Source organism: Vanacampus margaritifer, chromosome 1, assembly GCF_051991255.1.
Source record: "Vanacampus margaritifer isolate UIUO_Vmar chromosome 1, RoL_Vmar_1.0, whole genome shotgun sequence".
Lineage (NCBI taxonomy): Eukaryota > Metazoa > Chordata > Actinopteri > Syngnathiformes > Syngnathidae > Vanacampus > Vanacampus margaritifer.
In genome coordinates, this window is record NC_135432.1 from 50,237,202 (window position 1) to 50,263,202 (window position 26,001).

At 38.9% G+C, this 26,001-nt stretch overlaps 2 protein-coding genes and 1 long non-coding RNA gene across 3 annotated transcripts; 1 reads left to right on the forward strand and 2 right to left on the reverse strand.

Moving 5' to 3' along the window:
* Positions 1-1,299: 1,299 nt before the first annotated feature.
* On the reverse strand, positions 1,300-2,852 carry LOC144058708 (uncharacterized). Its single transcript, XR_013295465.1, has 3 exons — positions 2,710-2,852; positions 2,258-2,314; positions 1,300-1,428 (listed from the first exon to the last, which is right to left on the reverse strand). It is a non-coding gene; the product is annotated as an uncharacterized LOC144058708 (long non-coding RNA).
* A 2,083-nt stretch (positions 2,853-4,935) lies between these two features.
* On the reverse strand, positions 4,936-14,418 carry utp25 (UTP25 small subunit processor component). Its single transcript, XM_077576801.1, has 12 exons — positions 14,230-14,418; positions 13,992-14,031; positions 13,133-13,301; positions 12,837-13,055; positions 12,636-12,724; positions 12,138-12,548; positions 9,474-9,687; positions 9,204-9,406; positions 7,936-8,118; positions 7,701-7,810; positions 6,956-7,201; positions 4,936-5,389 (listed from the first exon to the last, which is right to left on the reverse strand). Exons 1-12 carry the CDS (start codon positions 14,328-14,330, stop codon positions 5,137-5,139), a joined length of 2,238 nt encoding a protein of 745 aa, XP_077432927.1. The 5' UTR covers positions 14,331-14,418; the 3' UTR covers positions 4,936-5,136.
* Positions 14,419-18,733: 4,315 nt separating this feature from the next.
* tmem151bb (transmembrane protein 151Bb) lies at positions 18,734-25,926 on the forward strand. Its single transcript, XM_077576918.1, has 2 exons — positions 18,734-19,253; positions 21,241-25,926. The coding sequence occupies exons 1-2, from the start codon at positions 19,161-19,163 to the stop codon at positions 22,648-22,650; spliced, it is 1,503 nt and encodes a 500-aa protein (XP_077433044.1). The 5' UTR covers positions 18,734-19,160; the 3' UTR covers positions 22,651-25,926.
* Positions 25,927-26,001: the final 75 nt, after the last annotated feature.

The window sequence follows — 26,001 nt, forward strand, 5'->3', positions numbered from 1 at the left end:
GAGGCTTCATTTTAGAGTAGTAGACATGCAGACCAAGTGTGCAACCTCTTCAAGGTCTGCAGAAATGCTGTCAGCACTCAAATGTCTATTATCTAAAGATTATCATGCGCTCAACTTACTTAGTCGACCATGGCAAGGTCTGTTCTGAGTGGAACCTGTCCTGTTGAACCTCTTTATTGTCTTGCTGAAGGGTGTTGGAGACAAATTTTGAGATTCTCACCACAGTCTCATTTCACTCTCTTTTGCCTCAAATGTTTCTCCTGAAATTCACTAGGAGAAATAAGGGAGATATAGCAAATAAAGAGGGAGTCATTCTTGAGACTTAATGGAGATAACTTTGAGATCTTACTTCAAAGAAAAAAGGAGCATAAGGTGTAATAAGTGAGACTATGTGAGACAAATGTGAGGATTTCATCTCAGTCTCATTTTACTCTTGTCTTTTGTCTCAAACGTTTCTCATTTGTTTCTCCTAAAATTCACTAAGAGAAATAAGGGAGACATTGCAATTAGAGAGGAGAGTCACGCATGAGACTTACTGGAGATACCTTGGAGATCTCCAAGGAGAAAATGAGCAATACTGAGATACTATTGAGCAAAATCTTAGAAAAAATGTGTTATTGCTCAAAGCTCATATTTTAAATCAACACCAAAGGCAAATGTATTAAATTAATTGGCAAAGACAAAAATCAAGGACATTTTTGCTCGAATTCTAGTTTTGAAAGCTTAAATTGTAGTTGCAGTTTGTTGTTTTTTGAAAGCATTTTTATTATTTTATGTTGTTAATGAAAATGTTTTTTCAATTTTAGTTTTACTTAACTAAAACAACGTAGGTTAGGACGCAGACATATAGCCATTTGGCTTCATAATTCTTTAGATAATGACAGATGAGCTGACAGACACATAAATTTCCCTTTTGGGATGAATAAAGTGTTCTGAATCCAACTTAATCATAATATTCTTTATTAAATTCAACAAAGCACTGAACAAAAATAACTTGAAAAAGTCACATTTTATATACAATTATTGTAACTAAAATTATCATTATACAAACAACAACAATGAAAAGTTCATCTAATATGAAAATGTAACTTTTATTCAATCACCTCCATGCATCTGAAGTGTTAGGAGAAGTTTCTGTATCATCCAAACACCTAGGGGGGCTGACGGTAGTTGTGTGTTGGGAAGATCCAGCAACCTCTCCAAACACTTCAACTACATGAGGGTAAATGCATAAAAGTTTTATTTTGGGCTAATTATGCTTGTGAAACAGATACTGTATCTGCCTCCTAACATTAATAAGTCCTTTTTTTTCCTTATTTTTTTTTTACATGAACAACAAATGCGGCATTTGTTACTGAAGGCTTTCTTAATCTTACTTTTATTCAACTGGTGCCCATCCTTCCATTATGTTACAGCGCATAAGGCAAGCTGTAAAAATAAAAGAAAGCACAAATTACAAATTGCATAATTTTTAACAGCAGTTACCATGACCGTATTAAAAGCTCTTTAATTCCTAATATCACAAAATTCACATTGTAATATGATATCTCTATCACTCACACCAATTCAGTTACATTTTGAGGAAATTTCAACAAGCAAAACATTAGTGTAAATGAAGCAATGTGATACAGTGGGTTCTGTTGAGAAGCAATGCCAAATTTAGGCAGGATGAGAGTCGCAGAGATTTAGGCAAAAGAGTGTTCATAAAAGACTCTTACAATTTTTATATGTCCTTGTAAATGGTAAATCTACGCCTTCTTCAAATAATTGCCCAAGTCATTTTTTCAGCAAATGTAACCATTTGCATAATGAGGAGATTTAGGCAAAAAAACAAAATGCAAAAAAATGTCCTAGGCAATTTATACTTCATTTATATAGCACTTTTCCACCTTAAAAGGCCCTCAAAGCGCTTAACATTCGACTATTCATTCACCGCCACTGTACCACTCAGCCACGCCACCCGTAATATACGTATGTATATATATATATATATATATATATGTGTGTGTTTATTTATATATATGTATGTGTTTATTTCTATATATATATATATATATATATATATATATATATATATATGTATGTGTTTATTTCTATATATATATACATATATATGTGTGTGTGTAACTTACACCACATCCAAGTGTATATATTAAAAGCAACGAAGTACAACATCTACATATTTGTTATATTACAGTGTGAAACTAATGCAATGTTCATCATTATCTCAATAATTAATATAAAGGTTCTTACGTGCCTCACAACTGAAAAACCTGCAGCATGACAGATGACACCTCTCTGCTTTTTTTGTTTCCTGATGAAAGGAGATACAGTGAGAAGAAAAACAAGTTACAGATAAACTTTATTAATACATTTCTACACAATTATACTTAATTTACTTTAAAAACTAAATCTAACTTGTAACATATTCTTCCATTGTTATTCAATGCTCTGACTTCAACTGATATGATAGCACATTTAAAATAACTTTAATAAGCTCCATTCATGTATTTTAGCACTCATGTTCCGTTTCAGTGCAGTTGGTTAGCTTACTAGCATATATTAGCAACAAGGCACACCTTGCTTTCATTGCTAAAAGATGATTAGCAACTTAGCTTCAACGTTTAGGATGATTCAGAATAATTTGGAGGGGAAAAAATTGAGCGGTACACATTCTGTTTGTTTTATTTTAATGCACATTTCACCAACCTGAAACACTACCACTTTTGGATTCCCGCTCACAGCCACGGCACCCACACAAATGCACCGCTGTTCTCAAGTCGAGATTCTTCTTCTACGCGGTGTGTGTGTGTCTGTCTGGTTAGAAACGTGGCGCGCGCTACCTGGTGGCGTAACTGTGAAACAGCGATTCAACTTACGGGTAGATATTATTCATTCATTTGCCATTTGTTTTATTAAATTTCAGCGAAACTCTGGTCAGATGGAAAAAGATTGTCTCGACAGCACCTAACTAAATATTATGGCATTAAAAGAATAACTACTGAGGAAAATTCTAGATAACCACAAACAGCAGTGTCTGTGTCAAATAGACAAGACCAAAATGTATATGAAGCTATAAAACATCAAATATAAAACGAAAGGGAAATAATATACTTACTCTTGAATCACAACAAAAATTGGTGACTGCTGTTTACCTTTGAAGAACTGAAGAACTCACCGGCATGTGACATGCACATACTTTGCACATTTGAGTACAATAAATACAAAGTCTGATTGTTTGAGCAGAAACTATTGATTGGACCTGAAAACCAAATTAACATAAAACTAACACTGACTTCAGACATTTTACAACTTGCCTTAAATGCATGTATAAATGATATGCTTAATGATGTTTACAGGAGGAAACTTGTATATTTTATATTAAAAAATTATAACTGTAATTCAACAAAAGATGTCTGCCAAATCTAATATGGGGGTCTAAGGAACTGAGCGATAAAAGAAGAAGGGGGTCTTCAAAGCAGCACATACCGTCCACTTATCAAGAAATAGTGACCAATCTGCCCCCCCAGCCCTATACTAAGAGCCTACGAGCTGTCCAGTCTGAACGTATACGTATAGTTTAGTAGTCTGCTCGTGAGATGGGAAAGGTAAGATGGCCGCCCTGTGGCTTCAATGACTTATTCAGTGATATATACAGATCAGTGTGCCAGACCCACATTCTCTTCTTTGGAGAAGTACAGTTGGAGGGATTGGAGGGATTGGAGGCTAAGTCTACCACCTAGTGGTGAACACTGTTATCACACCTCAAAACTGCTCTACTACATTTTGAAAAATGAATGACCACTTCAAGTAGCATTCGACCCGCAGGCCAGCAGTTGACCACCCCTGGTCTATTCCATCAAACAAGACGCAAATTGGACCTATTTTTACAACTGGTTTTATGGCTTGAAGAAAAACTTTTTTTTCTATAAGATTTTGATGATGATGAAAAGACAACAAAGCTGGCTTTATATAATGTACATCAAATGAAAATAACTGAAAAATTTACTGTACCTCAGGGCGTTTTAATTCCTCTGTCACATAGTTGAGATTATTCCAGCCATCATATGACCACAACCCCTGGTAGAAAGCAATACCAATTGGATAGATGCCAGTATTTGAGTTTTCAAAGGAGTCCTGAAAGTTTTCCGTGTGTCCTCTGGCAAGCATCACGACACCTCCCACTATGATAACCACCAGTGCCAGCACCTTGGCCACCATAAAAAACACTTGCACCGACATGGAGAAGCGAACATTGAGACAATTTACTGTAGCTAAAGTGATAATCGCAGCTGCGGCCACACACTTGACCACCAAAACGGGAGGCGCGCATTCTGTGTAGAAGGGGGCCACTACATACTGAGCGAAACTAAGCGAGATGCCAACCACACTGGCGGGTCTCACAAATAACACAGAGCTGAAGATCAACAAAAAGGCGACGACTGGGCCCGACGTCCTGAGGATGTAGATGTACTCTCCCCCTGATTCTCTAATGACGGTTCCCATCTCAACATAGCAAAAAGAAGCAAGTATGACCAGCAGACCGCAGCATGCCCACACCACCAGGCTGGCTCCGGGGCTGCCGATGCTGGCGAGCACCGTCTGCGGTGACATGAAGATCCCCGAGCCAATCATCGTCCCGCCAATGAGGGACACGGCTCCCACCAGGCCCACTTCGCGCTTGAGGCTGAGCTTTTGTGTCTCATCTTCCATGACGGCTGATTGAACGTCTGCCGTCTTGCGCCTTTCTTCCAACTGGAAAAACACTAATTCTGTGGCCAAGGTCCTGCTAACAGCAGCCCAAGAGTTAATAATTACGTGAGTGGGACAGAGGAAGTTCAAGAAAAAAGAAAAAAGAAAAAAGAAAAAAAACTGTATTGCTGCATACAGGAGGTCATATGGTGTCTAGTATCCAAAAACTGAGTGAACACACCACACTGTAAAACATTTATTTGAAGATTCTTGAAACATCTGAATGAAATGTGGCTCCACCTTACAGCAAAAACACTAACAACTCAAACCGCAATCATGATGCTCAACACTGTTTATGGACTTGAGTGACTGATAATGCATCAACAACCGTCGCACCTGGCATGCGATCAATTCCCATCAACCTGTTTTAACTGTCCCGCTCATTCAGGATTGATCTTCCCCGCCTGTTATAAAGAGGTGAAGGCTCTTGTTGGAGTGCAGCATCTGCCCGGCACGCTGGGCGCCGGTGATGGCGGCCAGTTTGTGGGCATCAAAGCGGGAGTACAGGGCCGTGCACGTCCAACTGGCTTCCTCCCCTTGACCCCCCGCCGTCAGCATGTTACACACCTCGCTGTAGAAGTGCGGGAAGGAGGGAAGGCCATAAAATATCAGATTCTGAATCCCTTTGATGGTGTACCTGAAGAACAAAAGAAAAAAGTAACAGACACTTTTTAACATTCTAAACAAACACATCATGTACTAAACAGTTAGGGTCAGAAGTATTTGGATATAACTGATACACCACTACAATGTACAGTATTTGAAATAAAACAATGAACGGTGGGAAGGAAAGACAGCAAGTCACAAATAAGTAGGGCTGGCTATCGATTCAAATTTCCTGAATCGATTCAATTTTGATTCACAAGAATTCAGTTTGATTCGATTTGGACTTTTTCCGGATTCGATTCACCTCAATCCGATATTGATTAATAATGGAACATCAATTCTTCTTCACTTATTCACTCCCAGCCATTTTCACTGAAGCAACCCCTTTCGCTTCCAGCCGTTTTACTGGATTTTAACTGATTTTGCAAGGTCCATAGAATATTGTGCTCTACTGCTTTAAAAACATGGAGCCTACCAAAAGAAAGATTAGAGTCTCTTCTTTCATCGGGAAAAAAAGTATATTTCTATCCGTTATCAGCACTTAGCATTAGAGCATAGCTAAGTTGCATCATTATTCACAAATCTGTTTAACAGTGGGGGGAAGAGCTTTTTGCAACATGGCCTGGTTGATCTCTTATACTCTGCTGCCACCTGCTGGCCGTTTTTTGTAATAACTACCATTGCTTCAAGCATTTTCTTCAGTTCAGAGGCTGCTTGAAAGCCTTCTGTATGCTCTAGCATTAAAAAAACATATAAATACGTCTTTGGGAGCATGGTAATATTAAAAATAGAACGTATTCATACATTTTGGGCAATAAGTCAGGTCTTTCATAAATGTAAGAAAATACTTTTAAATTCGGCCTTTAAAATTCAATTTTCTTATGAATTTATGGGGAAAAGCGATATTAAAATAATCGATTCATGGTTTTATGAATCGATATCAGGCTCGAAAAGGCAAATCAAATCTATGTCGATTATTCCATTTTTTAAACCCAGCCCTACAAGTCATTCAATTCTCATTAAAGGCTTCATCTTTTATTGTTTTTGTTTTTTTATGAATAGCTTTAGTTAAGACCACTTTAAAAATGGATGACTTTAGAATACATGTAAAAAAATTCAGATCAGAGTATTTACCCCCTAAAAGGCTTAATTGGATCAATTTAAGATTAATTGGCTTGTGAGTATCTGCTCATAGCAAGAAATGTTTCTTTAGCCAGGTGTTGGCGAATGAAAATAAGTAAGCAACAGTGTAGGTCCTCGTGGGATTGTCAGCTGAAGAAACAGATGAAAGCAGAACCGTCTTTTTTATTGCAAACTATATAACTGGCTGAATCATTAACTTGGTGTGTTAAGCATTGTCACTGGAAATAAAACAAAAGCCCATTAAAAAAAAATGTAATTGGAATTGTATTGGGCTATTCTCACAACATTAGTTGATATGCTACATGGCATATGTCACACAGTGATGCAGCACTATAAGGTACTACTGTATAGAGGCTCTTCTTTAAAAAAAAAAAAAAAAACTTTTTTTTTTTTTGATTTGGTCCAAAAATAAAGACAAACTCTTCTCAAGTAACGTTTCCACGACAGCACTCACCTCTTGTAGAAGTAGAAGCGTTCTGTGAACAGCATGAACTGTTTATCGCCTTTCAGGAAGAAGTGCCTTGCTCGAGACACCTCCGATTTGCTGGAATACTCGCACACGCTTGCAAAGCTCATCTCCAGTTTCTTCATGTAGTTGCGCAATCGCACGTAGTCGAAATAAGACGGAATGTAGATCAGCGTGTGCGACATCACAGAGTCCTTGTATTGAGGTAGCACTTTGTCAACAAAGAACTGAAACCTACAGGAAGCAGCGGCAAAAAAGAAATCTAATTAAATAATTGTGGAAAATCAATCAGTGATATGGAGGCGGTTTTCTCCGGCTTCCGCCAACATTCCAAAAACAAGTTTCTTAGCTTAATTGAAGAATATAAATCATCCGTAGGTTTGAATGTGTGCCTTTGGGTATGTACCGGTAAACGTATGAGTGCCCTGTATGGTGAGAAAATGACTTAATGCCCATAAAATCCAAAATACTGCAGCAATTATTTTTGATATTTTCAGAGGTTGAAGTTTACATGAGTAGAGATATGCAAGTGAAATTTGGTGACTATAGCATTTAGGTAGGCAGGTAGGTATGTCAACTTTCACGCACAACTGTAACTGAAGAGGGATTGCAATTAATGTAAAAATATATTTACTATTTTAATGTAATATTTTGAAATGCTTGAATGGAGAACATTGAACAATTTCATCACGCAGTGTGAGCATTGAGACAATTGTCATGATGGTTTACGCACCGCGCCTCATGATTCAAGAAGCTATCAGAGGAGAACATCTGGAAGACATGCGGCAGCTGAACAAGAACTTGGCATATGGACCCTGTCTTGGGGACGTTCTTAACTGAGATCTGGAGAGAAACACAATATGGAAATATCATCCAAGTGTAAAGAAGCACTTTAATTTCAGTCGACAAAAATACAAAATTGCCAAGGTGTGATTTGATTCTACAGAACAGCCTATGAAAGGGAGAACCTGTCCGCGGTAGTTGACACACTGTTTGGTGAGGATGTTGTTGATCTGAGGGTCCTGGATGGAACTGAACGCAAGCGTTTGCCGGTAATGTCTGGCCCAGTTGTTGAGATTCCACATTCGAACCCTGGAAAAGTCCACACCATGCGACTCCAGTGGCTGCAGGTTTATGTGCGTCATCACGTGCTGGTTGGGGGAGAAGAAGTGAAGGAAAATGGTCAAAAAATACAATAAGACATATATCGAGAAAATAATAAATTAATGAAAAGAACAAAAATGCAAACTGTCAATCAATAATACTTCATTTTAACTACTACGTCACGGCAAAAATGTCATTTGTAGTAATTATTTCCTTAAAAAGATACTTGAATCATTAAGCCATTTTCAGCAGTAAAAAGTTAATATTTTGTCTAGAATGAATTTGATAACTGCATTATCTTTCATGTACAATTAATATCTTTAAAAAAAAACTGTTTTCCACTTGTTGTCGACTGAAGATGACATCACATGTGCTGAGGAAGTAGGTAACAACCAATTGTGGCTCAGTTTGCAGACCAAATCCAGAAAACAGGTGAGGCATGATTGGTCGTTACCTGCTCCCTCAGCACAGGTGATGTCATCTTCAGTCGACAGCAAGTGGAAACATTTGCTTTTAAAGTTATTATTTGTACATGGAAAATAATGCAGTTATCACATTAATTATGGACAAAATATCAACTCGACTCATTAAGCCATTTTCAGCAGTAAAAAGTTAATATTTTGTCTAGAATGAATTTGATAACTGCATTATCTTTCATGTACAATTAATATCTTTAAAAAAAAACTGTTTTCCACTTGTTGTCGACTGAAGATGACATCACCTGTGCTGAGGAAGTAGGTAACGACCAATTGTGGCTCAGTTTGCAGACCAAATCCAGAAAACAGGTGAGGCATGATTGGTCGTTACCTGCTCCCTCAGCACAGGTGATGTCATCTTCAGTCGACAGCAAGTGGAAACATTTGTTTTTAAAGTTATTATTTGTACATGGAAAATAATGCAGTTATCACATTAATTATGGACAAAATATCAACTTGTTGCTGCTGAAAATGGCTCAACGAGTCAAGTATCCCTTTAATGTTCCTGCAGGTTTGAACGTGTTCATCTTCAAGATGCATTTCTAGCCGGGCCGCTCTGCTTAGGCTGCTGCCCTCATGACCCAAATCAGATAAGCAGGAGAAGATGGATGGATATACAGTAGTTGTATACGAAGCCAAGAGGAGTGTGTTCCTACCAAGACGTGTTCCCAGTTCTGCATGAGGAACACATCAGCCTTGTCGACTACAAGTATCTGGATGGAGGAAAGGAAGTCAAAGTCCCTCTTATATTCTCCTTCCACTCCAATGACTGTGCGGAGGCCCAGCGGGGAAGCAATGATGATGTCTGATGAGTAGAAGGGTGAGAAAAGGCGCATGTTGCCTTTGATTATGGAGACACCTGTGGAGAAAGAAAGAAAATCAGCAAGGTGGACTAACACAGATTTTTTGTTTTGTTTCAGCCGCACCTATCCTGAAGTGATCGTCCACGTTGCCAGAGAATATTGCGTGGTAATCATCCGGTCTGCGCAGATTGGTCGGTTTGTCGTCAACCTGTCCAAACTCGTCTTTGAACCGCTTCTTGTTGCTGACCACCACCTTCCTGCCTTTGCGTTCCAGCAAACTGATGAGCGTTTGGACGATATGAAGAACGTCGCCTCGGAACGGCACGAGAATCAGGACCTGTCATGTTAGAACATCATACGTTAAGAGTCGCACAGTGTTCATTTAAGACAACGGTTCTCCCATCCATCCGATTCCGTATGCTATATGTGCTAGTCCTCATTAGGGCTGCAAGTGAGCTGGAGCTGATCCATGGTTTGACCTCAGGACTTTATGGGTGGTACTGGTGGCCTGTCAGAAGCAGCACTGGCCCCGTATATTCATGATACAACATGTTAAGTTTTACTGATTATGTCATAGTTTGCATTTTTATACTCTACAACTGCATTCATGGCTTTGACCATGACTTAATATACTTAAAATCAAGGGCATTGCAACTGCAAAAAAATAATATTAATTCTTCAAAAGGATAAATCAATTAAAAATTATTAAAATATTTACTCAGCACTGACATTCTTTTAGTGGCCGTTATCATGTTAGGATATAAAAACAAATGATGAAACCCCGATTCATGCTCCTTCACCAAGCGTGTTTTTTTCTGCTTCTGCCAGATTGTTTTGGTTATAAGTCTTTGGTTCTGAAACAAACAAACAAAAACATTGGGCTATTTTTGATGACCATGGTTTAGAAATTTGGACAGATTTGATGATTGTCTTGAAACTGTGTTTTTTCATCTGGAGATGTTCAAGATGAAAAGTAAAAGCAAAGCTTTTTATTTAGTTGAACACTGTTGCTGTGGCGACGCACTGTTTGCCAGGAAAAATGCTGCCAATTTTGATGGGCTGGACATTATTATTTATTTATTTTTATACTGCAGTTAAAAAAAAAGTAAGATAGGTCACCTCTTTTCTGGGTTATCTGCTTCCTCTGCACAGGTGATGTCATCTTCAGTCATCAACAAGTGGCAATTTTTTTTTTAAAGCTATTAATTGTTCATGAAAAATAATGAAGTAATCAAAATTAATTTTAGACAAAATATGAAAATGTCTCAATGAGTCAAGTATCCCTTTAAGCCTGGTTCACTTTCCTCCATCTTGCGGCTGACCCTGTTTTTTTTATTTGCCTTTTAAGACCTCAAGATCTCAAGCGATATCAAACTGCAGTGCTGTGCTGCAAAAAATTAACAAGCCCATTTTGACTCGTATGGAGTTGAAACTACTGTAAGAAGAAACCTGAAAAATCTCAGAGTAATGTACTTTGTTACTTTACACAACTGGAAATATGTGAGGCTTGTGTGGATTTTTTTTATTTTTATTTTTATTTCACTTGTATACAGACCAAATTGACCTGTGGATATACAGTAAAGGTCTACACACCCCTGTTCAAACGCCAGATTTCTGTGAAAAAACGAGACTAAGATAATAATTTCTTAACTTTTTCCTCCATTAATGTAACCTATAACTCAACTGAGATTTTTTTTCCCCAGAAGGGTGAGGCGTAATAAACAACAGAGATTATGTGGTCACACAAGTATGCATCCCCTCTTACAGTAAAACTGATGTGACTGGGGATGGGTATTGCCTCACGATACAATGCAATACACGCAATACAGGTGTCACGATACGATATATATTGTGAAACGTGTATCCGATATATGGCCTTCAAGTTCAAGATGATACGTATCCCGATATTTGACATTACTTTACGTACATTTTCATGAAAACAGTTGTATAGTATACCCAAGTGATGGCAACTTCTTCTTCTTTCTTCTTCTAATGTTAGCAGCGCCAGTGCCATAACTGGTCAAAATGCGTGCACACTGCACAGTAAGGAGCAGCTTTCAGAGAAATTCAAGCCATGGCTTCTACATGTCAGCCCTTCTTTCGGATGTCAATGTTGCAAATGATATTATGTGATCAATGTAACCTGTAATAATGTGTCCGAAAGAAAAAATAATAATAAAAAAAACTAAACAAATTAATGTAGGGACTGATTTATCTTGGTCCCTGAAACCTGGCATTTGAATACGGTTGTGCAGGCTTTTTATATCCACTACAGCTACAGTTAGAGCTGTCGCGATATGCAATAAATCAATTAATTGCACGATAATAATAAACGAGCTTGATAAGTTTGCCGGACGCGATAATGGTCTCCCGGACGGGTAAGCGAACCCACGCCGCGTTGCTAATAGCCATGTAGCATTATTGCTAGCAGCATACCACAGCTTTCTGTGTTGTTTTTATTCATTGCTTGTGCTTCGAAGCCTGACGAAAAAGCAACACTCGCTATGTCCACACACCCTCGCAATCCTGTGCTGCTCAGTGAGATATGGGCTTTATCAAAGACACTGGGTGGGTAATAAGTTAACTTTCCTGTCACGACTGACTCCTAAACCGTGCTTAGCGTATTGAGGAGTGAAACATCTTGACACGCACTCTTGGAGGCGGTGATGTGCCAAAGTAGATAGGCCTAGCTACAGTCAATGCCGTTTCACAAATCAAAAGCACAACACTGTTAGATGAACCCACCTGCAATGGAACCAAGTATTCATTGAGTGTAGTGAGTATTACCTTGGGCCGGGTTAGACCTTGGTCTCTTGGTTCATCTTGCAACACTTCTCCACGCTTAGCCTGCTGCTGACGCTCTCGGAGCTGAGCGTTGTGAGCCAGGACGCCGGAGTTGGCTTTCAGCACGTGGTTGAGAACATGGAGGCAGTAAGCGCTTCGAACCTGTGGGCCCACCTTCAAAGGGCAGGTCTCAGAATAGTGGAGGTCTTTGTATGTTCCCATGAGAGCCAACAGCTCCAACTGGAAAGGGCTCGTCTCCTCAGCCTCCTCTTTGCAATTTCCAAACATGTTTATATTCTTCCAACTGGCTTCCAAGAGTTTGTGGAAGGCTGGGAGCTCAGTGTCTTTATAAGAGCAAATGGGGCCGAACCTCTCCAATGGAGTGATGCAAAGAAGTGAGCCAAATTTTGGCCACTAAGTTCAGCAAAATAAAACGGGAAAAAATATGTATTAATTAAATAGTTTAAAAGCACACTGTGCAGGTTACGTCAGAGTGAGTACCGTGATCTGGGTCTTTGCTTTGCTGCCTGATGTAATCTTTTGCACATCATCGTCAGTCAGCTCTGTGCCCAAATGCTGGGAAAACATATCTGGAAGTACAAAATACCAGTATATATTTTTATTCAAGTTCTGGAAAGTGGAAGTATCAAATCAGTTTGATCAACTTGACAAAACACTACGAAAACAAGATTTGCTCCTTACCTTTGTCTTGGTCAGCAACATCATCAATGTCTTCTTGCCCCCTTTCATTGGTCTCCAGGCAGAATTGGGACTCATTCTCCTTGTCGATGAATTCCTCACAGCCTGCTTCCTCCTCCTCCTTGCCTTCTAATGACTGAGAAAGCGCTACACCAGAATCCTCGGTTTCCTCGTCTTCTTCACTAGACTCTTCACCACCATCATCCTGGTCATCACAGTTTTCTGCAATCACCACTTCATTTATTACAGCTGTAATGATCATATTTATCTTCCATATGCATATTTTACTATTAGCATGCCTTCATCAACAAGCTCCTCTTCTTCCTCAGTGCTGCTCTCTTCACTTTGGTCGTGGTGGTTGGGTTGACTAAGGGTGGAAAGAAGTTTCTGATAGGCTGTTTTCTGCTCTGGCTCCTCTTCCTCCTCCAAATCATCCAGTTCAGCGTCAGACTGTTCTGGGCTTGGTGCCTTAAATTTTTAAATATATAAATATATCCTACTATTAGCATTGATTTGCAAACACAAAAGTGGTACTTTAACACTTTTACTATAGTAGGAGTAATGCTAAAATCAGGTTAGCATTCAAATCAATGTAAATTACTGTACTATAGCAATATTTTGAAAGATGTTTTTCAAATATCTGTTTCTTGAAAACATAGTAAAATCAATAAATAATGTTGACCGGCATTTTACCATGATTACAGGTTATTTTAGCGTGATGTATAGGCTACTGTGAATCGATTATTTTGCCGAGAGTCATATACTTTGCGTGATTCCTGCCTCGCTTAACCCACTTATGTCCGAATCAGTGGTACTTTAATTGTAACTTTTCACTAAGTGTTAATTTATTTTTTCCCCAGCAAAAATAAGATGCTATTGTCATTGCCTGTCTAACACTAACCCTTAGAATAACTGTGTTCAAGTGTTCAATAAACACGTGAAAGAAAAAGGCTCGTTTACAACTCACAACTGGCTTCAAAAATTGTAAACATGATAGTTTGAGGGTGGTATTTGAACCCATGACCAAGCACCGAGCGCTCGATCCACTACTGCACCAACTGGTACACGATCACTGGCGCAAAACTTGTACTTGTAATTGTAGTTATCGCGTGATTCACGGCAAAATAACCTCTGCGTTAAGCGCTTAGCATCACTCACCAGTTTCACTACTTGTGTCTTTTCAGATTTATCATTGACTCTGTGGGAAAAAAACACACGGAGAAAGTTAGAAGAACAGAAACAAATGATAATTTTTTAGCGTTTCATTAACCACAATTTAAATATTGTAATGACAGAGAGGCTAAATATTAAAACAGTGTTTCCAGCTCCATAACGTAGCTAGTTTGACTAAGAATCCTGCATTTTCAGCCTTTTACACGTTTCGATTGCAACTTACACGTCGTGAAATGGATGCTCCTCTCCAAATTCTTTCAAATGTTTCTTCTGTTTTTTGGTCAGACTGGTAAAAAGTTGCTTGTTTTGCCTTCTTTTCCCCATGTTGACTGTCCCACGTGAATCTCGAAATCATCTGTTGGTTAATGCCCAATAGCCGCGCGCTACTGCCATCTGCAGCACCGGAGTAGAATTACAGGTCAAACTCAGGAAGCATTGCAAGCATCGCTGGACGGGTAAAACACATTTCGAGATACAGTACTGTAATTGTTTCCCAACCTGTTTATTGAACCAAGACCGAGACACATATTTATTAGGAAATTTTCACAAAAGTGTATATACGTTAATTACTGTTATCTAGTGGAAGGGTGGAAGGGGTTCTGGCTGTCACTCACTATAGATAGATGAACAAATGATAAAAAAACAATAAAGTTCCACCCAATTCTCTGACGGTGTATGTGCCCAAACTAGTACAAACACGGTCTTCCGATTAATAATGTTTTTGTGGAATATCCACCTGTTTTCACCCATCGCGGGGCTAGGGGGCATTTTGCCACATGCTGTTAACTGAAAATGACAGTTGCTGAGGGCTCAGGTAATGACCAATCATGGTTCACCTGTTTTCTAAAGTTCAAAATGGATCATACTCTATGATACACCAGATGTTTCTCTTGCCAAATCAGCAAGGGATCCTGGAGGTTAAAGTAAGATACTTTAAACAAAAAGAAAATAAAACTTTTCCGTAGGTTGACACGCCTGTTTTATTGCATTGGCCGCATACAGTCCTTTGATTGTTTTCAAAATAATGAATAAGAGGCTTGATAAAATGCTTTGGACTCCACAGTTACAGGCCATGTTTACATAATCACTGTCAAGTACAATGCCCTCTTAAGATACTCGTCAGATTGCAGGGTCAAATAAAAGTCACCAGGCGGAGAGCAATTTGCACAAAAGGTCATCGGTAGTTCCTTGAGGGGTCATTCTTAGTCACTGCCAGCTTATCACACCTCTGCTCGTATGTCTTTTCAAGACAAGACAAAGATAACTGCTCCTGGAAAACTACGAGTCAATTATTGACTATCTGACCTGTATCGGTTTACAGTTTGCCTGTTTTAGCTGTTGCCATGACAGAGGCTCCTTCATTATTCAACAGTTTGGTGTCCAGTTTTTGTACTCTGGCTATTTTCAGTTCATTTTGGCACGTCGGGATGTTTTTGTTTGATAATTGCGCAGTAATTGGCTATGGCTTAGGCTGAAAAAAATATGTCCAGTGTTGTTGACTTAGGTGTGAAATGTGAAGTATTCTTGTGTTTCAATGGAGGGCTCCAAAGTGAAACAGGAGACTGTGAGGACAGTTAGATTCAGAGTAGCATCTGCCAACAGTGGCCGCGTGTTGGCTGAGGTGTTCAAGGATGAGACACGACGCTGCCGGTCGCTGTCTGACCCAGTGGACATGGACGGCACCGGCGGTCCAGAGGCACAGCAGATGGTCTCATCTCCCCCAAGTGAGACCAACAGCCACCTGAAAGGACTGCTGGTTGAATCTTCGAAGGAGGAAAATGGTGGTGAACCCGATGACCTGCTTTTGTATGCTAGTGCCAAGAGAGAGACGCTCTTCAGCAACACGCGGCTCAATATCTGCAGCAAAAATGGAACCATAAGAGGGGTGAGGAACAAAGTGAGTGCAGGCCAAGTGCTTTTCAACAACCTCTCCAAAATGTATTCTGTAAGTACAATTTCATACCATTATTTTAATGATTTGCAATAATTGGAAACATCACTATGATGAATGGGAGCAACCATGCTAGTAGGTTCTTTAAAAGGAACCCCCGACCGTCATGACAAGTTTGCTCTATAAGCCTCCGTAGCGTTCCTAAAGAAACAACATGTGATTGGGAGAGTCACCCTCCCCAATGCCGTGCTCTCGTCATTCATCAGGCGCATTCAAGAGTTTTGATCATCCCTTTAGGAACGCTATACCTTGCTTTCTTCATTGGAGTTTCACATTGCTCGGCAGAGAGCCAGCCGCCATTCTACGTCACTATGCACTGAATGCGTTGCGACTTAAATAACAATAGCGGCGTACGTCCAAATAAAGTTTCTACAAAACATATTAAACTGGAAATGATTTTTGAAGAATGAATTTCATAATTATGATAGCAAATAATATAGAGCAAATTTGTCATTAGAAGTCGGGGTTCCTTTTAAAACAGTGAATGAGAATGTCGGGATCAGATGATGTTATGTAGCCATAACTTTTGTATTCTGCTTTTCTTGAAGGGACCACTGCGTCACCAAAAAAGGAGACCTTGGGAAAAAGATTAGATTCTTTTAAAGTAGGAAACTTTTCATCAATCTGATTTTAAATACATTGTTACATGAAACTGATGAATGATTAAATCAATCTCAGCTTTGAATATTTGAATATGTTTTTTTGTAGAAAGTTGAAGTACTGTTTGGATGCCGAAGTCAATGTGATTTTGATGTTAAGGTCTGCATAGCACATACTGCACACTCACTGGACTGTGCCTTTTTATTTACATTTCATAATTTTGCTAGTGCTTATTATCTATAGTCAACCTATATAATAATATGTAATAGTGAGTTCAGTTTTCTGTGTTGCAACTTATTTGTTGCATTAAATAAACCAACGTTTGACGGAATGTTGGGGTTTGCAATTATTATCAGTTTAACTTCAGCAAAGAAAGAAAGAAAGAAAGTAAGAAAGAAGAAAATGAGGGCCATTAGACCCAAAAACAAAAGGCTGACAGCAAGCATCAATAAAGCCTGGGCTTCCAGGACCCCCAGACAATGCCACGGCACATTGAGGTAGTGATTAAGGCAAAGGGAATACAACCAACTATTGAAGATTGACATATTGTTTTGAAAATACCATCCATCTTTTTTTCCTATGCAAAACACTGGGAAGTGTGCATGGTGATTTCTTCACATTATTATAATTTTTTGACATCCTGTTTTCATGTTGTTGTTGTTTTAGCTGGAAGCCCAAATAATGTAAAAATAAACAAATAAATAATTGAAAAAGTTGTGGGCCCTGAATCTATAATCTATGAAAGTTTGACTTTTTGAATGGAATTACAGAAATTATTCAACTTTTTGAGGATGTTCACATTTTTTTGACGAGCACATTAGTAGTAGACAGTAGTATGGATGAGACTGCGTCTATCGCATCCTGGGAGATAAATAAATTGCATAAATTACATATCTAACTTGCAACCCATACCAAAGCAGTCCAGCACTACACTGAATTACTGTGTACCTTCAGGAGTCCTGGCTGCATTGCGGACACAAGGTGCGTCTTGCCGCCAATATTCACTGTCGGGGGATATTGAAATTAATATTTTACCCACAATGTTACCATTGTGAACATTGTGATACTTAACAAATACGGTAAATTGTGTCCTGCCTGTCACGTTGCCAAGTGCTGATGTGTGCGCGCCATTGATTACCTGCTGGAAGACAAAATGGAAATCATACTTTCAACATTAGTCACGTTTGTTTGATATACAGTATGCTCTTTGTCCTCCTGCTTCACATCAGTGTGTTGTGGATGACCTAAGGAAGAAATTATCAATAATAACTTTGCATACATTAATATTAAGAATGGCTGAGATTTACATGTGCATTAACTAATCACCAATTTGGATAAAGGGAATGGTTTGAAATCAGAGAAGATCTCAAAAAAATAGTAGCATCTTAAACAGCTAATGTACAAGCCATAATCATTACATACATAAAAAAATGGAGCAAGCAAGAAATAAAAAGCTAACTAACTCCCTAACCCTCTGCCCCTAAATTGCCATGGTTACTGAATGGGGATTTATATAACCCACCTTGATGGAATGGAACTCTGATTAAAATGAGCCGGGGTCACTGAAATAAGACAGGCTTTTCCTTAATCCATCTTGATGGAATATCCCTCAGTTATTTTTTAAACTTCGTTGTTTTTGTTTCTTTGTACATTGCCTTGTTTTGCCTCATTGTTTTTGTTTAATTAAAAGAAACCCCTTTTGGACTCCACCTTTGCCTTCTTGCCTCTGCTTCCCTGCATTTGGGTCCTCAACCGCCACATTCCGGACAAAACCTGACACTGCTGCATTGTGGGTTAGTTGTAGGTGAACTGTGGATGACCATTAACCAACATTATTGGCAGAAATAGAGGGCTCCTACATCCAATTTGGCTTAGGGGCACAGAGGTGTGGTTTCACGTGAAAACTGAGTGGATTTCTCCACTTTTGTTGGCAACTCACTGACACACATTTGAACTTGTTTAGAAAAGCGTAAGTGTGTGTGTGTGTGTGTGTGCGTGTGTGTTGGGGGGGGGGGTGCATCTTATAAAACAGGGTGCAGTTTTTACTTATTCACGTGTTATTCAGTGTTTAAAAAAACAACTCCAGGTACACAGAAGTGTATAGGTTTTTGTTTTGTGTTTAGGTGGAGGGAATGGGGTGGGATTTCCCTTTAAGTGATTTATGCAACAGCCTGGTCTCATCGTGTGTGCTACCTGCCTCCTCTCCTGCCTACCTCAGCACCATGGAGAGCAATTGTGCCAACCGTACACAAAACGTCGTCTGCTAAAATAATCGGCGGTCCGGAAGTGCAGGTCATGCTCAGCGTGGCATAACGAGCCGCCAATATTCTCTACGCCGGTTTGCTATCGTGTTACTGCGGCACACGGTACAGGGGGCACGGGGGGGTGTTGGGATGCGGGCTTCCCCGTGCACCCGTATCGGTCTTCGAGCTACCGCATTCACGCACTGGCTCCAAGATGCGTCTTTCTGCGCGTCTTGAGTTTTTCCTCGCGTCCCTCAAGCTCTGGCTGCTGTCGATCATGAGGAGTCTGCATTAGCGAGGTACTCCACGCCCCGTCATCATCATCATCATCATCATCATCATCAATCGCCGATCAGCATCATGTCTCCTCCGGCATCGGCTGCGACTGCCAGTGAAAGCAGCACCAGCACCACCACTACCACCGTCGTGTTGGAAGAAGACACCAGAGAGGAGGTATCTTCTTGACGCATGATTCTTGTTGTTGTTTAGGAAATGTAAACCAATGTGCATGCGTTCACAGCATGTATGATGCTAATGTGGAGTAATATGTTTGTTTTCACACAAGGACTGTGCCATAATGGCACATAAGGCGCTTGCATTGGTTTGGTTTGAACGTTCGTTTTGAACATGAAAATAACACACAATGAAACACGACTCTAGCTTTCCATGTTCAGCAGTTTTGACATATTGGGAATTCTTTTCATGAGCTAATCCAAATCTAGTACACTGTAAAAAACAAAAAACACATCTCAAAAACCGGTCAATTTATAAAGAGCGAGAGATACTAAGTAGAAGCCCAAACAAAGTAGAGGAATATATAATTTTTGTGGCACAGTCAGGTAGTCCAAATAAGAAACATATTTCTCATTTATATAAAAGGATATGTTATGACACTTCATAAAATACACTTGATATCAAGGAAAAGTGGGAAATGGAACTGAATACTATAATTCAAGACAATATATGGAAAGAGTTGTGTAGGGACAGTCACAACGAATTGAGAAGTCAATTATGGAATGAATTCGATTGGAAATTAAAAATGAGGTATTTTAGTACTCCTCTTAAGATTTCTAAATTTGTAAAGGCACCCTTAACTGATAGGTGCTGGAGGAATTGTGGGGGAATTGGTGACTATCTACATATCTTTTGGGGCTGTCCTATAATTGAAGGATTTTGGAAAATTGTTAAGGTACAAATGGCTACAAATGACAATGGATCTTTTTACTTGTGGATGGAAAGATGCGATGCCTTATCTGGACTCTCTTTAGAAAAGCAGAATGATGTGTCTTGGAATATTTAACTCTGATGTTTGAATTGTTGTTACAATGTACGCATTTTATTTTATTTTATTTTCTCTCTCAAAGTCAGTTTCTCTCGAAGTCAGTTTTATTATTTTGATTAAGGGGTTTGTTTTGTTGTTTGTTATCGGTTAAGCATGTTGTGTTAATTGTGAAAATGGAAAATAAAAAGTTTTTTAAAAAACGGTCAATTTCTAGCAGCTGGGGTGCCAAAAAATAGAGTGAAATAACTTATTCTTGTTTCTCGTAAAATCAATCCCCCCACATAATTAAAATACAATTTGCAGTTGTAATTTCAACAAGGTTTTGCCTTATTTTCAGGTTAATAATGTTTAATTAGAAACATTTTCACATTTAAAAACAATTAAATTACCTAGAAATGTAGTAGGTAAACGTTGTACTGTATTGTACAAATAGTAATCCTTAAAAGTAGGCTACAGAAATGTGCTGTTTTAGTTGTTTTTGATGACATGTTTTTTTTTTGGGGGGGGGGGGTTATAATAATTTGTGTTTGATGTAATATAACAGTATACGACACAAAAAAATGCCCACCATTATCATAAAATTAGTATTTTTTACTATTTAATATCTCAGTAATTTTAAATGTTTTTTTCCCTTTTTCCTCCAGAGTTTTAAAGTTGCATTTTTACAGTTTATTACCTTAAATAACAGACAAATATTTGTACAATTAAGATTAATTTGTGAACATATTTTAACAATAAATATATGTATTTTTAATGAGTTTCTTGGGTAAAAGAACAGAAATATTGTGTATTTTCAAAATTAGTGATTTCATGTCATTTTACATTCAGTATATAAATAAGATCACAGCCTATTTTTGAAAATTAAATTATATTTTCAAAATATAGGAAAAATCTGTTTAATAAGATAAACATCGAAATGTGTGTTATTTTATTTAGCAGTACAGATTGAGTGGTCATAAAAGTGGTGAAAATAAAAAAATAAATAAAAATAAAAAATCCCCCCGCCCCCACCCAAGAAAAAATAAATTAATAAAAAATGTCAGTGTAATTCCTGCTAACATTCAAAACAACACCATTCCTGTTTGTATGCCTTAAAAGGAGATCCTTTAATCGCCCAAACAGTTTTCATGTATTGCATTGTTTTTTCTTTTTCTGCAGCAAAAACCCCTCAAGCAATCTCTAAGCAAGTCACTATGTCGGGAGAGTTTCTGGAAATGCCTTCTCCTGTCCGTTCTCATGTACGGCTGCATGGGAGCCATGGTTTGGTGTCATGTGACCGAAGTGACCCGCCTCAACTTCGACAGTGCATTCAAAGGGAAATCCATGATGTACCACGACAGCCCCTGCTCCGATGGCTACATTTACATTCCTCTTGCCCTACTGGGCATGCTCTACTTGGTCTACCTGGTGGAATGCTGGCACTGCCACGTGCAGAACGAGCTGCAGCACAAAGTGGACGTGGAGGGCATTTACGAGCGAATCCAGAGAATGCAGCAAGCCAAACCTTGCATCTGGTGGAAGGCCATCAGCTACCACTACGTGCGTCGTACCCGGCAAGTCACGCGCTACCGCAATGGGGACGCGTACACCAGTACGCAAGTTTACCACGAGCGAGTCAACACTCATGTGGCGGAAGCCGAATTTGACTACGGTCACTGTGGAGTGAAAGATGTCTCCAAACAGCTGCTCAGTCTGGAGAAGTCCGCCTTCACCAAGATGCGCTTCACCAAGTGTTTTAGCTTTGCCAACGTTGAGTCTGAGAATTCGTACCTTACACAGCGAGCAAGGTTTTTCACCGACAATGAAGGGCTGGATGACTACATGGAAGCCAGGGAGGGCATGCACCTGAAAAACATTGAACTGAAGGAATATATCATAGCTTTGTCTGACCCAGAGCACCATCCCTGGTACTTGTCCCATTATGTCTTCTGGTTCGCCTCGTTCCTCACCTTCTCATGGCCTCTACGAGTGTTTGCAGAGTATCGCACCGCATACGTCCACTATCGCGTCGAGAAACTCTTCGGACACGATTACATTCCAGTGACGCCGTGTGAGGACCGGCCCTACTGGCGACGGATCCCTCGTGTAAACACCATCGACAGCACGGAATTGGAGTGGCACATTCGGTCCAACCAGCAGTTGGTGCCCAGTTACTCGGAGGCGGGCCTCATGGACCTAGCCCAGTGCCCCTCCAGCTTCAGTGGCATTCGCCAGAATTGTGAGCGCTGCCACCGGGCCATCAGTTGCTCCTCGGTGTTCTCCAGAAGCGCCCTCAGCATCTGCACGGGAGCCAGCTCCCGAATTCCCTTCAGTGGCAGCCGATTCTCCCTGGCCCGACGCTACGGATCACAGAGGAGCTGCTTTTGGAGGAGCGGCAGCTTAGACGACCAGGAAAGTCCCAGCGAAAACACCCGCTGTCTGTCGGAGCGCCTCACCACAGACGACGAAGAACCCCCGGACTATGACGACGCAATGTGCTACCCGGTGCTCATCGTCCACTGCAGCGAGAACTGCCACAACCACAGGTCATTTCACAGAAACGGCTCTTGTGTGGAGACTTCACTATGACTGCGTGAAAAAAAATTCATCAAGAATATCTGTAGCATACAAACACTTGGCTGCATGTGAGATACACAAACAAATGCCTAAATCCTGAATGTGTGAATCAGCAAAGCAATAAGTGTGATTAGGACAAAGACTGTTAACACTGCACATCATTGTCATCACTTTTAACTCATTTACTCCCAAAAACATATAAATATGTTCTGTTTTAAATATTTCAATGCTCCCAAAGACGTATTTATATGTTAAAAAACAAACAAACAAAAAATTCTTCTTCTTTTTTTTGCTAGAGCATACAGAAAGCTTTGATGTAACCTCTGGACTGAAGAACAATGCTTGAAGCAATGGTAGTTATTACAAAAACGGCCAGCAGGTGGCAGCAGAGTAAGAGATCAGCCAGGATCATGTTGCAAAAAGCTCTTTTTGTCAGTGTTTTCAACAGGTTTGTGAATATTGATGAAACTTAGCTATATTGTAATGCTAATTGCTGCAAAACGGAAACAGATAGAAATATAAGAGACTTTTGGTAGGTTTCATAGTTTTATAGCAAATAGAACACAATATTTTGTGGGCCTTACAAAATCAGTCAAACTCCATTAAAACAGTCGGGAGCGAACGGGCTGGGAGTGAATGAGTTAAAATCTTAGTATATAAAAGTGGCGCTGCAGTTACCTCACAAGAGCTGGATCCAAAAAAAGAAATGCATCCAATTCGTTGGCAAGTTTGATGAGATTCTTAAATCCATTGTTGACCTACTTCTAACTACAGTAATAAATGCAGAAGTTGAATCATCTCAAGTGGAAGATAAAATGGAGAATGTTAGTTGCACTGATGCATATCAAAGGAAGCAGAATGAAACCTATCTATGCCACGCAATACTCACCGCTAACTGTTATTTTTAGTTAATTTATTCTTTTTTGTGTGTTTACTTTTATTACACTGAAGGAACACCATTTTTGTTGAGTTAGGTGTGACAGCTGTTTCTGACACATTTTTTGGGTAATCCCAAATTGTTCTCAGTTTTTCTCTTTATGTTTTTGAACAATGGGATCCCTGTTAAATGTGTATGTATGGAACTTACAACACTATGCCCATGGTTGCGCCATTAAGAGTATCACTATCTGAAAAAGTTGTTTGCAGATGATAGTACCAAGCATTTGGGAGCTATTTCAATTGTGATTGGACAAACACATCAACATGTAGCTGTGGATGAGTCCAATCATATACAGTAATTAGCTCTTCTTACTACAGTCTTACTACAGCTATGTAATTTTGCTTATCTGGAGGGTAAGATGAGAAAAAAATGACTTGACTGACTGCAATTTTGGAATCAGCATGCCAATTTTAGTTTTAATCAGCATGAAAATGTAACTCAGATTTTTTTTTCAAATGGCTCTCCAGTGTAATCAATCAGTCCATCCATTAATTTTCAGTACAGCTTATTGTCATTAGCGACACGGAAGAGCTGCAGGCTATCGGCGGGGTACACTGTGGACTGGTCGCCAGCTATTCACAGGGCACATAAACACAAACAACCATTCACACTCTCATTCGAACCCCCGCAAGCGCAGCAGAATGTTTTTGCACTCTTGTACTGTGAAGTCAAATTCTGTTTGCTTCTAAAAACCTCTCTTACTTTGACTGTTATTATAGGAAATCCATTTAAATTGTTTTACCCTTTACAGAAGAAGAAGCAATTTGTTTTTTTAAATACTGTACAACAAACCTGATGTGGGTGAATTTGATGTTCAAACATATTCTCTTCAAGTGTACGTTTTTACTACCAACTGCCACGATCTGAAAACGACCTGTCAACTGTTATATCATCTGCATGAATCTTGCAGACAGAGGTTTACATTTTACATAATGAAAAGATCACACCCGTCTTGACGGCGTCTTTTGGTGATCTGCACTCAGTGTGTATTTCTTCTGCAAAAAATAGCATCATGACACCAGATACAGGCCACAATTGCATAATTATGTCGTAACACATGGTGTTTAACGAGCATAGCTGAATGAGAGCAATGTATCAATTATGTAGCTAAAGAAAGAGTTCATGCAAACGTCACGTGTATCGTACATTTCTCCTGCTCAAGTACAGTTTACAAACAATTAATGCAAATATGTTAGTGCACTTATGTTTACACACTTGGTACACCATAGACATTTTATAATATTGAGTTTTTTGTACAACATGTAACAGGTGAACATATAGTGAAGCAAATATTTTGTTTTCAATGTAGTCAAACCGGTATTATGCACTTGAAATTACAATAGACTATGAATTGTACTGAAGTTGAATGTTGATGTAAATTCATTGCAAATATGAAGGTACTCAAGCATACTGTATAGCAGTGGTCTTTGGAATGTCCTTTACCACCCGCCAAGTTTATTTTAGTTACTAAAAAACTAAAATAAAATAAACTATTTTGTTAACAAAATAAAATAAAAGCGAAAATGCTTTTCAAAAAACAAAAATGAACTGAAACTACATTTTATGTTTACAAAACTAACTAAAGCTAACTATAATTATAGCGAAAATGTCCTTTGTTTTAGTTTTTGGTAATTCATTTAATACATGATATTAAATGTAATTTTAGGTATATTTATTTCGATATTAACCACAGTAAAGAAATATGAAAATGTTGCCACAGAAGTGATGTCATCTAGCAGCAGCCAATAGAAAAGCACCTTCAGATGACGTCGCTCCTAGGCGACAAATTTGCCTGCTTGACTTTTGGCTCCAAGGGCTCGGCTCGCATGCTTTTTCATTTAATTCAGCCGGAATGCAACGCTAGGTAAGAAATGTGTTACTTTTTCCATTTTACCATGGTGTTTATTATATATTGCGCACAAGTAATAAACATAAAAAAAGAAGAAACTAAAACTAATACTGAAACTAACTCAAACCAAACTAAAACTAAGCATTTAAAAAAAATCTAATAAAAAAACTAACACAACCACACCTAAAACTAAGTAAAACTAATTAGATTTAAAAAAAAAAAACTCAAAACGAAATAAAAACTAATTAAAATGAAAATTCCAAAAACCATAATAACTGCCACCCGCACCCCCCACTCCCGTACATATTTGCCGGTTCACAAAGAGCCAGTCCATGGCGGAAAAAAAGGTTGAGGACCACTGTTGTACAGCATTATACATAACAAATAAAATTTGTTGCTTGTAAAAATTTACATTATTGTTGTTGTAATATTCAAATGACTGTAAAGGTGACTATATTAAAAAATATATATATGTAAGCAATTCTATCTTATGCTGGAAAATAATATCTGCAATAAATGTCAGTACGAACTTATGTGTGTTTGTATTAAATGCACAACAGAAGCTGCCTCAGGG

What these genes read in the sequence shown, in the direction of transcription:
- utp25 (XM_077576801.1), bottom strand. Translation starts at nt 14,330, where the DNA reads ATGGGGAAAAGAAGGCAAAACAAGCAACTTTTTACCAGTCTGACCAAA. An exon ending in GAGCATCCATTTCACGACGT is followed by an intron (nt 14,032 to 14,229) that starts GTAAGTTGCAAT and finishes TTTTTCCCACAG; the next exon opens with AGTCAATGATAAATCTGAAA. An exon ending in AAGCAAAGACCCAGATCACG is followed by an intron (nt 12,549 to 12,635) that starts GTACTCACTCTG and finishes TGCTGAACTTAG; the next exon opens with TGGCCAAAATTTGGCTCACT.
- tmem151bb (XM_077576918.1), top strand. Translation starts at nt 19,161, where the DNA reads ATGTCTCCTCCGGCATCGGCTGCGACTGCCAGTGAAAGCAGCACCAGC. An exon ending in AAGAAGACACCAGAGAGGAG is followed by an intron (nt 19,254 to 21,240) that starts GTATCTTCTTGA and finishes CTTTTTCTGCAG; the next exon opens with CAAAAACCCCTCAAGCAATC.